Source organism: Oryctolagus cuniculus, chromosome 16, assembly GCF_964237555.1.
Source record: "Oryctolagus cuniculus chromosome 16, mOryCun1.1, whole genome shotgun sequence".
In the NCBI taxonomy this organism is placed as follows: Eukaryota; Metazoa; Chordata; class Mammalia; order Lagomorpha; family Leporidae; genus Oryctolagus; species Oryctolagus cuniculus.
Window position 1 is genome coordinate 9913343 of NC_091447.1, and position 13913 is coordinate 9927255.

At 38.2% G+C, this 13913-nt stretch overlaps 1 protein-coding gene and 1 pseudogene across 28 annotated transcripts in view; both read right to left on the reverse strand.

Moving 5' to 3' along the window:
• SNX13 (sorting nexin 13) overlaps positions 1-13913 on the reverse strand; it is a 141355-nt gene that overhangs the window by 37745 nt on the left and 89697 nt on the right. For all 28 annotated transcript variants that reach the window (XM_051853215.2, XM_070059597.1, XM_070059596.1 and 25 more), the window contains 4 exons: positions 12275-12468; positions 2635-2739; positions 1800-1932; positions 346-383 (listed from right to left, as the gene is read on the reverse strand). In XM_051853215.2, coding sequence (XP_051709175.1) covers positions 346-383; positions 1800-1932; positions 2635-2739; positions 12275-12468 — 470 coding nt within the window. The remainder of the gene's footprint in view (positions 1-345; positions 384-1799; positions 1933-2634; positions 2740-12274; positions 12469-13913) is intronic.
• LOC138845851 (short coiled-coil protein pseudogene) lies at positions 10959-11435 on the reverse strand (annotated as a pseudogene).

Sequence of the window (13913 nt, forward strand, 5' to 3'; positions counted from 1 at the left end):
CGTAACAGGAGAAAAAACTAAATGTGAACATTTAGGTGTCACATATTTACTGCCTACTACAGTACTAATCAGAGAATCATTCAATTACACTAAACACTGGAAATAGCTTAATCAACTTCTTTATAAAGTGAGGTGGCAATTATGCAGGTGTGACCTAAGACCAATTTCCAAAGTAAAAATGAAATAAAATTTTAAATTCTAATTCACAGATGCCTTATATGCGAATCTGTATACTTCTTTAAAAACATAACTGGGTGCTTAAAATGTATCATCTGCCCACATATGTCAAGGCCCAGGCTTTCACATTTTCAAGTCACTGTCATAACAGGTACCTATAATACTTACCAAATTTATGCTTCCTGTAGGAGACCCATTAAAAGATTCTGTAACAGAGAAATTCAACTTAGTATACAGTAAAAAAAATCTGAAATTTTTGTTTTATTTAAGTTCAAACACCAAGAATAAAAGGCAACAAGCCAAGATATAACAAAAAGGTAAAGAAAATTTGAGGTATATTCCCAAACACCAGATCCCTTAAGTCCCATGGTTTCGTAAGCCAGGTATTTCAGTGAAAATGAACGTTCAGAGACATGAATGTGACAGCTGACCAATAACAACAAGGCTTTCATGTACAGGAGAGCAATGTTAAATACAGTCATTCTCAGAGTACACTATTAAGCAGCCTAACACAACACGATTCGAAGGAAAAGACTGCAGTGTGAAAGCCCATTAGGGAACAGTAATATTACTCTTTCTCACTGGATTAACTATGCCAAAAAAAGTAGTTCAGTATTGAGAGAAAAACAGAGTGATTTTAAATATATCTATTAAGCCCACTTATTCTTGGTAGATTTGGCTCAAAAACATTGGAAGACTACATTCGTAAATCAATACATAACTAATATACTAGAAGATCCTTAATAATCCATACATAATGCAAATTAATTAAAAGGCAACTAGGAAAAATTAATTTTTAAAATTCATATTAGAGAATGTCAAACAAAACTTTTCCTCTCAGGGTTTTCTTGTACATATAAGCAACCAAGTTTCCAATTAGGATATCTTTTATCTGTCTATTTGAAAGGCAGAGAGAGAGAGAAAAAGAGAGAGACAGAGTTCCCATCAACTGGTTAACTCCCCAAATACCCACAAGGGCTGGGGATGGGGCTAAGCCAGGCCATAACCAGGAGCCAAGAACTCAATCCAGGTCTCAGATCTAGATGATAGAAACTCCAATTACTTCAGTCACCCATCACTGCTGCCTTCCAGAGTCTACATTAGCAGGAAGCTACAGTCAGGAGCCAGAGTTGGGTTTGGAATACAGGTGCTCCAATTTGAGACATGAGCATCTTAACCATGTCTTAACCACAAGGCTGAACACCCAACCCATATATACAAAAAGAAATACACTTATTGGGGCTGGCATTGTGCTGCTGCAGCAGGTTAACCTCTGCCTGTGATCCTGGTATCCCATATGAGTACTGATTGGAGTCCCAGCTGCTCAACTTTTGATCCTGTTCCCCATTAATGTGCCTGGGAAAGCAATGGAAGATGGCCCAAGTACTTGAGTCCCTGCCACCCACAAGGAAGATCCTGGTGAAGTCCCTCTCCTGGCTTTGGCGTGACCCAGCCCAGCCATGGCTGTTGTGGCCATCTGGGGAGTAAACCAATGGATGGGAGATTCTCTGTCTCTATCTCTTTCTCTCTAACTCCACCTTTCAAATAAATAAATGAATAAATAAATCTTAAAAAAAAAAAAAAAACAGCATACATCTAAACACAAAGCTGTGCCAGCTTACCTCCATCCCCATCATCTGATCCTCTGAAACTAGGATCTTTTAACATGTCAAGCTCAGCTAACATGCGCACATACAGGGCATTCTGTCTGAAGGAAGGATAAAATCTTTCATCTCGTAACATCAACTCATATACCTTGGGGAAATAAATCAAGATATTCAATAATTAATACAGATAAAGTGATTTCTGTTAAGTAAGATTTCACCAAAAGCTACATGGAAGTCTTGCCATAACATTTCACAGTTAAAAGATGTCAGCAGTGACACTATACACAGTTAATGGTTATTCTGGTTCCTCCACTACCTGATTCACACTGAAGAGTATCCTACTGCCAACACAAATCACATGACCGGTTTTATAGATAACAGACTAGAAAGCAGTGTTTTCTATGAAACAAGTACAGTGGACTTCAAAAAGTTCATGGAAGCACACATTAGGACAGAAGCACTACATAGATTTAAAATGTTTATACCAAAATAAATTCTCTTTTCTCATGCACTTTTTGAAGTATATTTAGATGAAAGGCTCAATGCTCATATTAAAAACAATTTTTAAGGCATGTTATTCATATTATTTCATCAAATCCAAGACTAGAATATCTGACTTTTTGGCCAGATTCCAATAAAACAACTCAACACAAGGATTTTCCTCCCAATTAAAGAAATAAAGAGAAAATAGTGGCCTACAAATTTGAAACTGAGAAGTATTATTGTTATAATTTCCATTTTTTAGTTTACAGTCTTTTTAAATGTTTCAATAACTTGTTAAAAAACTACACTGACATAGAAATATACATTTTTTTCAAGAAAATAAAATGATAAATATTATGCACTATACCTTTCTTTGAATATCATCAAAGATTTCAGGGGTTGGATCTTCATGATTCAAAGTATCTGCTAATTTTGCTACTAAATAGTCATCAACAGTAACTCTTGGAGATGCCTAACAGAAAAACAACAGTAGTAATAATCTTGTTAATTTTGAAATACAAGTTAATACTCAATGGTTATGACTGAAAGTAACTGGAAGACAAGAATCACTGGTTTGTGATGTCCATGAATGCAAAAACTGAGTTAGAGTCTTCCTCACATACCAGAGGTGATTGGTAGTCAAACATGGACTTAAATCAACTTTTGCTGAACAAGTTACCTCTTACCTGACCTCATTTACTTCATCTGTAAAATAGCGTTAACACTACAGAAAGTTATTTAAGATTCCTCTAGGGGCCAGCACTGCAGCACAACAGGTAAGATTTGACTCTTGCGATACTGCATGCCATATGGGCACCGGTTTCAGAGCAGGCTGCTCCACTTCCCATCCAGCTCCCTGAAAATGCACCTGGGAAAGCAGAAGAAGATGGCCCAAGTGCTTGGGCCCCTGCACCAATGTAGGAGACCTGGAAGAAGCTCAGGGCTCTTCGCTATGGCCTGGCCCAGCCCTGGCCACTGCAGCCATCTGGGGAGTAAACCAGCAGATGGAAGATCTCAATCTGTCTCTCCCACTCTCTGACTTTCAAAAAAATTAATAAATCTTAAAAAAAAAAAAAGATTACTGTAAAGATTAAAAATATTTATATAAAACTACAGCATAGTGTCTGGCACAGAGAAAGCACTGTCATTAGATGCTACTGTTTAGTGTCCACCAGCACTGGATGTATACTGATACAACTGCCAACAAAGAAAGCCATATGACTTACCATCTGACACCAGAGAATCCTTCTGAATGGCCTTTAAGAGACTACAGTAATCCTAAATTTGTTTTCATAATGCTTCAGCAAAGTTTTAGTGTGATATTGATGGGAAAAATATCTGAAACGTTATTTGTTTCAAGAAGCTCCATTTCAAAGTAAATAATATGACAAATACTACACAAAAATACAAAATCTGACCTTTCAATTTCAATGATTACTTTATAGGGAAAAAATGCTGAAAAGCAAGGCATGTCAATAGCATTGGCATGGTAGCATCTCAATTTTTAATTCTGAAGGCTCTAGAGAGTGAGTGAGTGCTAGAGATGGTAACTTTTAGAGAAAAACAAAACATGCATTGTTTAAATAATTTCACTATTCAATAAGATTCCTAAGGAACAGAATGGAGAAATCAAGAAAGGAGAAAAAGTAAACAGGGTACAAATGCATAGGAAAAGAGCTATACAACTTCTGATGTTCCTTTAAAAATTCAACATTCTTATTAATTAGCAAACCCACATAAATGAGTGTGGTTGTGTTTTTGTTTTTGTTTTGTGGTGTAGAGGAAGTGCTTATTTGTTGTGTGTGGGAAGTTGGTTTCCCTGAAATAAGAGAAATAAGCAAATTCAACTGTGTGATAAAAAATTAAGAGTAAAATACGATCTTAGTTGGTCCAGCCTTTTTTTATCCTCTAAGCTCACTAAACTCAGCTTCTTGGAAATAAAGAAAAACAGGTCAATTAAAAGTAGTATTTTCATATTTGTTTAATTAAAAAATCTATTTTTTATCTGAAAGCCAGAATACAGAGAGAGATAGAGACAAATCTATCTGCTGGTTCACTCCCTGGATGGCTGCCAGGCCAAGGCAAGGAGGCTGGAATTCCATCGTGCCTCCAACATGGGTGGCAGGGCCCAAGCACCTGGGCCACCATCACCTGCCTTCCCAGGCACATCAGCAGGAAGCCAGATGGGAAGCAGAGCAATCAAGACTCAAACCAGCGCTTCAATTTTTAATTTTTCTTGTACATCTCAAGACACAGCATCATCCTTTGTATCGGATGATCAACACTTTCAGAGAGCCAGAATTGGACATAACTAATTAAGGAGTCCTTCTCCTGAGAAGAAATACTTACACATAGTTGTTATTACTTTAACAAAGAACTATGGGCCGGCGCCGCGGCTCACTAGGCTAATCCTCCGCCTTGCGGCGCTGGCACACCGGGTTCTAGTCCATAGTCCAGGTCGGGGCACCGGATTCTGTCCCGGTTGCCCCTCTTCCAGGCCAGCTCTCTGCTGTGGCCCGGGAGTGCAGTGGAGGATGGCCCAAGTGCTTGGGCCCTGCACCCCATGGGAGACCAGGAGAAGCACCTGGCTCCTGCCTTCGGATCAGCGCGGTGCACTGGCCGTGGTGCACTGGCCGTAGCGCGCCGGCCGTGGCGGCCATTGGAGGGTGAACCAACGGCAAAGGAAGACCTTTCTCTCTGTCTCTCTCTCTCACTATCCACTCTGCCTGTCAAAAAAAAAAAAAATAACAATAATAATAATTAAAAAAAAAGAATTATGAAAGCAGATATTTTCTCAAAATTATCTATGAATACAACTGTGGTTATTTAAACAAAATTATAGGACTAGTTAACAGTGGCCATTACTGGTAATTAATAGAACTCTGAACAAGTAACATGTGTGAGAAAAATATAAGTTTACAATGTTTCTAGCCTCTGATACAATTTAATTTTTATAAATCTGTAATAGACATTTAAATTTTTTAGCCTATATTATCTTCTGAAAACATGGAAATTTAAGACATTTTAAAAAACAGATTGTTTATTTCAAAGGCAAAGTGACACAGACAGAGGGAGAGAAGAGAAAGAAATCTTCCATCCTATGGTTCACTCCCCAAATGGATGCAACAGCCAGGGTTGGGCCAGGCCAAAGCCAGGAGCACCAACTCCATCCTGGTCTCCTGCGAAGTAGCAGGGGAAGAGCAAGAACCAGGACTCCAACCAGCGCTCTGACATGGGACACTGGTGTCATGAGCAGCAGCTTAGCATACCGCCCCACAATGCCAGCCCAGAAACTTCAACTTTTTAAAAACAAAATGTACCTAGAACATAAAAGCAGAATGTACATACAAAAATAAATTTCCTGTATTTAATTTTAAAAAGCCAATGAGTTTTCTATTTGTTCCATGATGCAAGGGGATAATTTTACTACTTCTTTTTCCTTTTCCAGTAACACTACTAGCAACTGGCTGCAGCCTTCAGGACATCCTTTCTCCCACGCAGCTTTACGACTTGAACACAGTAAAATGGAAAGTTCTCTTTGACTTTTCACTTTGGTCTTTTCAAGTCCAAATCAAATTTATTTCTTCTGTTAATCCAATGTGACATCAATATTCTTTCAACAAAATCACTTGGCATGGAAAAACTAGCATTTTATTTACTAAAACCAGCAAGTTTTTTGATCTGCAGGAATGTTTGCAGTTTTCAAAAATGCCCAACAACTTTGTATCCATGGCTTGCTCTGTAGGTGGGCCAGCTGTTTGTCAGTCAGGTCCTCTGCATCTCTAAATTCAACACAGAAGCTGACCCTGCACAAAAGGGATTCCCTGTCTCTTCCACGTTTTTAATGGAGAGGTGTTTTTATTTTTTCTCTTTGATTTTTGAGATAACATTTTTAGTTTATATCAAAGTCTTATTAATAGGCCCATTTTAGAAGAAGTTGAGTTGGGGCTGGCGTTGTGGCACAGCAGGTGAGGCTGCCACCTGCAGTGCTAGCATTCCATGTGGGCACTGGTTCAAGTCCTGGATGCTCCACTTCCAATCCAGCTCTCTGCTGTGGCCTGGGAAGGCAGCGGAGGATGGCCCAAGTCCTTGGGCTCCTGCACTCACATGGAAGACCTGGAGGAATCTCCTGGCTCCTCGCTTCAGACTGGCCCAGCTCCAACCATTGAGGCTATTTGGGGAGTGAACCGGCGGATGGAGGATCACTTTCTCTCTCTGCCACTGCCTCTCTGTAACTCTGCTTTTCAAATAAATAAATAAAAATCTTTAAAATATGTTTAAGTACAATGATGTCAATATTAAGGTTCCTGGAGAGAACGGTTTTAAAATAGAGATAATTTAAATCTGTGAAATTGAAGTTGGGTTTCAAACAAATTAAGACTGTAAGTCAAGAAACTCTATTTAGGCCAGCACCGCGGCTCAATAGGCTAATCCTCCGCCTTGCGGCACTGGCACACCGGGTTCTAGTCCATAGTCCAGGTCGGGGCACCAGATTCTGTCCTGGTTGCCCCTCTTCCAGGCCAGCTCTCTGCTGTGGCCCGGGAGTGCAGTGGAAGATGGCCCAAGTGCTTGGGCCCTGCACCCCATGGGAGACCAGGAGAAGCACCTGGCTCCTGCCTTCGGATCAGCGCGGTGCACTGGCCGTAGCACACCGGCCGTGGCGGCCACTGGAGGGTGAACCAACGGCAAAAAGGAAGACCTTTCTCTCTGTCTCTCTCTCTCACTGTCCACTCTGCCTGTCAAAAAGAAAAGAAAAAAAAAAAAAAGAAAAGAAAAAAAACTATTTAAGTTGGCTGTCCTTTTCTGGTTACTTTGATTGTCATGTGGTCTTATTTCAACAAAATGAGATGTGTTTGCTCACAGCTAACACACACCATCAAATAGCTCAGGTCAGGCATCTCATCCTTTTCTAGGCTCCAACTGCATGCTTCAAAGACCACTCACCAGTTTTAGAGAAACAGCATGCAATTCTGTTTTCTGTGTTTCTTTTCTCCATTCTCATTCCTGCAGTATTTTCCTACACTCTGTCCTCTGCTTTGAGAACATGATTTTACCACAGGCCAACATTTTCCAGCGTCTTTCAATAGCTGGCAAGAATGACAGCCACCTTGTAGATATGAATCTAAGAACGTTATCTCCTGATATTTTTGTATGTCAAAATCTCAAGTATTACTCAGATTCTGAGGAAAATAAAAAATGAACAACTGAACTTTCTCTGCAAAAGCTTCACTATCACAAGTAAGAAATCAAATTCTGTTTTCAGCAGTGCTGTGTACAGGGAACACATGACACTTAGCCAAGTAACACCTTTTAGTTTTCTTTGGCAAGTTCACGGACTGCAATTTGTTAAAATTTATGTTTGCACTTTATGCTGAGTATATAGATAGATGAGTAAAGTTTGTTTTGTATTTTCTGCAGTTTGTTGAAACCCAGGAAATAAAAGAGACACATATAACTCTATTTCTCAAATCGAAGTACTTAGCACCCATGTGAAATATTTTTCTCACAATGATCTGATGCATACCTGACATACTATAGAAACCATAACAGTTGGTCAGACAGAACAAACTCAGCTCTACCTGCCTGGGGGCCAAAACATCTGTTAACCAAAGTTCCTCTCCTGTTGACCCACAGGACATTTTAGCTGAAACCTCCAAACCTCAGTCTCACAGAATAATCAAGGAAACAACAGGCCAACACACATTCATGTTTGCTATGCCCATGCCTATTCAGTAATCACTACGTTCAACTGATCACTGGTGTCTTTCAGAGATGGGAAACCTTTCTTACTAACTTAGATTGGATTACTGAATCTTAGTGCTTTCATATCCCCTCCACCATGATCAAGTCCAAAATTATATAAGATGTTGTATCTTGCTTATATCCATATTCCTTAATTCAGTTTTACGTACCTTCTGTCCTTTGCTATTAAAATAACAAAGGTATCTATATTTCCATTTTGGTGATGCCTGGATCACACTGGCATTTGTATCATAATTATTTTGATTTTTATTATCTGAATTCTTAATAATGGCCACATACACAAAGTCATAAAATTAAACCAGTGTTGTCAAATACAAATTATAATACAGCAAAATTAAAGATGGACCATTAATGTTCACGATTATGATGCTCTTGAACTGTGCAGTTAAGTCTACTGTGCAGAGTGCTTCAACAATGGGTGATTCATGAGTGCAAACAGCAAATCACAGCTGCTAACATCAGTGGTCAAAGGAAAAACAGCCATCGCTATGGAAGACAGATAATCCATGCTATAGTCATTCAATACTAAAACAATACTTTTGGCTCTTTATGGAAGGACTCAAGTGCTATATTTTTCTTTATCTTTTGTACTCATTGCCAAAATCTAAGACATCATCACAGGTAAATAAGCTCCTACACATCCATCCATGGAATTAAATACCTCTTTGAGAATGAACTACACCTGTAGAGATCAAAATATATGTATTTCAATATAATGAGGAATTTAAAAACACAATAAATATAGTATCATGCCATTTTAGCAAAGGTTAGAAAAAATGCTGAGCAATATACTATTTAGGAGAAAATATATTTAGGATAAAAATGTGTGGGAAAACAAGTGAATAATTATCTCCAAATTCAGGAAACTGGAAGTAAAGCAGCAGGTGAACATGACAGGTGAGAACAAGCAAAGAAAATATACAAAGCTTCAGAGCACATTAAGTAAAGAAAATATACAAAGTAAAGAAAATATACAAAGCTTCAGAGCACATTAAAAGCTGGACTGTGTGTATAAATGTGTTTGTCATATAGTTATTCTTAAAAATGTGCATTTATGGGTAGGGTAGGAAGTATCACTACACTCCTTATCTGTATATATGAAATACATGAAATCTGTTCACCTTCTATAAATAAAAAATTATGCAGTTATGAGAGTATGAATATATTTCATGAGGCAGAGTTTTAACATGCTTTAATAAATAAAATTCATGGCTAAAAGTAAAAAAAAAAATGTGCAAGAATAAATTAATAGGTGTCATACTGCAGAGAGTCATTAAAAGTACCACAGTGAGAACGATCTTGAATCTTGAGGATTTCTGTGTCTGCATTAATGAGGGGCACTGGTCTGTAGTTTCCTGGGTGATATACTGGGCTTTGGTATCACACTAACACTGGCCTCACGAAACAAGAAGCCACGTGTTCCTGTCTCCTCTAGTTTCTGAACAGTTTGTGAAATACTATTAGTTCCTGAAACAGTTGACAGAATTACCAGTGAAACTGTCTAGGCCTAGCCTTTTTTTCTGTGAGAAGATTTTCAATTATTAATCAATTTCTTTACTTATTACATTAGATTTCTTTTTTTTTTTTATCTCTGAAACAGCTTTTTATTAAACAGCAAAGCAGAATTGCAACACAATTTAAATATCTGTCAATCAGGTCACAAAAGGGATGCAAAATGTTTGTGGTGTAACTACTATATATTCATACATCAAATCTTACACTTCTACAATAAGGTTATTCCATGATTAAAAGTAGTCAAATCTAGTAATCATAAACTGTATTATTTGATCTCTTTTCCTAGAACATTTTAATAATACTTCTGACATTGATTATTCCCTTACCAAACAGTCTAGAAACTAAGTTTTTAAAAATTGTTAAAGGATAATGAAAACTCTGCAAACCAAGTTGACTTTACAGAAAATTCTGGGAGAACAAGTAAGATAAAATACTGAGCAAGGTTATCAATTAGTGCACCCGTGAAATTCTCCCAATTCTGATACTAATATACTCAAGGAGTTTTGCAGTTGATCTGCTGGGTTCTACAAATAAACCTTGAAACCAAATTCTTTCTACTGTTCTCTTCCGGTGGTGGCTTATGTAAGGTCAAACAATCCATTTTCAAATATACTCCCCAAAATATGTACTCTGCACTAGAGATCACACGACTCTCGAGTGAAAACATCTGGAGTTGTTTCACTACTGTTTTACCAAGTACTTTTACACCCTATTTTATTTTCCCTCAAGATTTTCTATTTTTAAGCACACACATGACTAGGATGCCTATCTTTACAGATACCAAGTAGATTATCTTGTACAAAAGGAAGCTTTTAAAATTCATGACAATTTACTTTCAAGGAAAAGTCATTTTTTTAGCCTTCATCTGTTTTCAATTGATTAAAGAGAAACCAGCAATCCTATCTTATTACTAAATATCACAAATGACAAGCCCTAGCTGAGAAAGTATCTTATTTTGGTTAAGTTTCAACAATTAGGGTTCAGATTACATCATAGATGATTAACTATTAAAATTACTTTTACAAATGACAAACTGTTTTCCTTGGGGAAGTGAGTGGGAAGGAAGAGGCAAATGGAGCAGAGGCACAACATGGTGGACAGGTACATAAAGCTGTGCATTCAGGACATGATTTTGGTCACTTTTTCACAACATGGTGGGTTTTTCTTGTATATCTTGCTAAGCCTATAATAAAAGACAGTGCTAAGCCTATAAATCAAAGTAAACTCGATAAAACATTCATCTTCAAGTGTCATAAATATATGCGATTGTAATTATAAAGTCTCTACAATACATTTGCACATTTTCATAGACTAACGTAATACATAAACTTGTGGAAATCTCAAGTAGTTAATTTTGCCTACATCTGACATTATCTTCCGAAATATTCAGTGAAGCCACAAATAAAAGTACTGTAACTTTTGGAATCTATCGAAGTTTTAAAGGAAAAAAAAAGGTCAGCAGCAACTCCATGAAAGAGAAGGGACATCAGTCCCCTACTTCCTTTTGCTTTTCGTGTCAATTGTTTGAAAAACACTGGAAGCTGACATGAGGTTTTCTATATACTGTCCAAGAACTTGGTTTTCTGATTTAAGCTTCAGATTTTCTTCCTTAACTGCATCTACTCTTGCAGAGAGATCTTCAAGTGTGTGTTGGAGTTCCAACACTTGATTAATAAGTCGTGTTTTTTCCTCCAGTTCCACCTGATTTTCGGCATCAACTGCATCCATGTCAGCATTCATCATCTTGGATAACAAACTTCTGGGCCGTGGATGCCAAATCCTTGATGAATGTTCTTCCATTAGAGGCGCCGGGGAAGGGGAGGGATCGGGAGGACGCCTCAGGCCAGGAGACTTGGAGCAACTCTACATTAGATTTCTAAATTTCTCCTTCAGTTTTAAAACCCAGAAACCTTTTATTTAAGGTATACAAACTTCATGCATTTCATAAATACAACTTTAGGAACACAGTGATTCTTTCCACCCTACCTGCCCCTTACACCAGTCTGATAATTTCTAACTTTCTAGAAATTTAGCCACTTTAGCTATCCTAGTTTGTTATCATAAAGATGTACATAATATTTACTAACACTTTTTTTTAATTTCCATAGGATTGGGGTGACGTCTCCTCTGTCATTCACCATTTTGGTGACCTCTACCTTCTCCCACCGTTTCTTGGCAAAGACCCAAGCACTTGATCTATCTATCACCTGTGCCTCCCAGGATGTGCATTAGTAGAAAGCTGGATCAGAAACAGAGCTGGGACTCAAACCCAGGTACTCTGATGATGGGATAAGGCTGTACCAGTGACACCTTAATCACTGTGCCAAATGCCTGTCCTAACAACATTTATTTTATCATTTTTTATCTTAAATTTTGACTGTATTATTATAGCCACTCCAGTTCTCTTCTGTTTATTTTTCCATGGTTTATCTTTTTCCATGCTTTTACTTTCACCTTACTGTGTCTTTGAATCGAAAACTTTGTGACCTTGAATCTTTTATTTTGTAGATTTAGTATCTGCAGGAGCTTGGCCACATTAATTTAATTTCCCAAATCTCAGACTCTTTCCTTACACAATGAGGATAAAAATAAAGAATGCTACCATGACTGAATGAGACAATGTCTGTAAAGTAGCCATGCCCAGCATAAATAATTTTTTTGCAAGAACTGCAAAAGTTATTAACAATACTGTCAAAGATAAGAGCACAGTAACCAAAATATATCCTCACCTTTTCTGATAAATATTGTTCATAAATTCCAACAGCTGCTGCTCTTAGAAGACCTTTGGTTTGGTTGGTTTGATGTTTTCCATCCCTTTGGCGACTTAATAAAACCTCTAGCTGTTGCTGGGCTGTAACCCGGTATCCTTCCACTGTCATCCAGAAGAAAAGATGTGCCTGACCTCCAGTTTGCTGCATGTAATCTACCAAAAAAAACAAAAACCACAGATACTAATGTCAACAATTAGGGGTCCTTGTAGTTGCAGTAAAGAAAAAGTATTAAACACTTCAAGCATTGGACTGAACATTTAGCCTAGTGGGTAAAATGATGCCTGTGTCCCATATCGGAATACCTAGGTTTGCTAGCTGGCTCTATTTCCCAACTTGCAACTTCCTGCTAATGCAGACCCTGGGAGGTAGTGGTGACAGCTCAAGTAATTGCATTCCTGCCACTCCACATAGGAAACCTGGACTGAGCTCTTGGCTGTCAGCCTTAGCCTCTGGCCCAGCCCTGGCCACTGCAGGCATCTGGGGAGTGAATTAGCACTTGGGAGTTCTCTCCTGGATCTCTCTCAAGTAAATTAACAAAAAAGAAAAGAAAAGGAAAAAAAATTCTTTTTTAACATTTCAAGCACTTAAAATGCTATGTCCTAGAAATATAATCAATCTATGAAGGGAAAAAACAATGAAAACAAATTAAAAAGCTAAGCGTTAGTTCTGTAGGACATTGAAGTAGAAGCATACACTTTAAAAAATAAAAAATTGGGGGCTAGCACTGTGGCACAGTGGGTAAAATCACCGCCTACAGTGCCAGTATCCCATATGGATGCCAGTTCAAGTCCCAGCTGCTCCACTTCCAATCCAGCTCTATGCTATGGCCTGGCAAAGCACCAGAAGATGGCCCAAGTGCTAGGGCCCCTGCACCCATGTGGGAGACCTGGGAGAAGCTCCTGGCTTCAGACTGGTGCAGCTCTGGCCATTGGGGCCAACTGGGGAATGAACTAGCGGATGGAAGATCAATCAATCTCTCTCTCTCTGCCTCTCCTTCTCTCTGTTAACTCTTTCAAATAAATAAATAAGTCTTTAAAAAAATAAATTTTAGATAGAATTCTTCATGAAAAAACCTCTAATAAATTTTCTATATAAGGCCTCATCAGAAATAAACTACTTCACCAAAAACATTCAACAGTTTTTTTAATAAGGATTATTTGTCATGATGCTGTATTTCCAGATATACCTGAAATAAAGGGGTTATGTGCTGGGGACACCTACATCTCATATTGGAGTGTCCGGCTTTTGCCTGACTACTCTGCTCCTAATTCTAGCTCCCTGCTAATGTGTATCCTGGGAGGCAGTAGATAATGGCTCAAGTACTTGAGTCCCTGCCACCTACTTAGAAGACCTAGATTAAGTTCTGGGCTTCAGCCTGGTTTAACCACGTTTGCTGTTGTGGTAATTTGGGGAGTAAAACAGAGGATTGAAGATCTCTCTTCTCTATTTCCCTCTCTGTGTCACCATGAAGGATATGGGAACCAACACTACAATGAGATACCATCGTATACCCATTAGGATAGTAACTAACAACAATAAAAACACAGAAAATATCAACTGTTGGGAGGATATGAAAAAACTGGAACCTTTTTACACT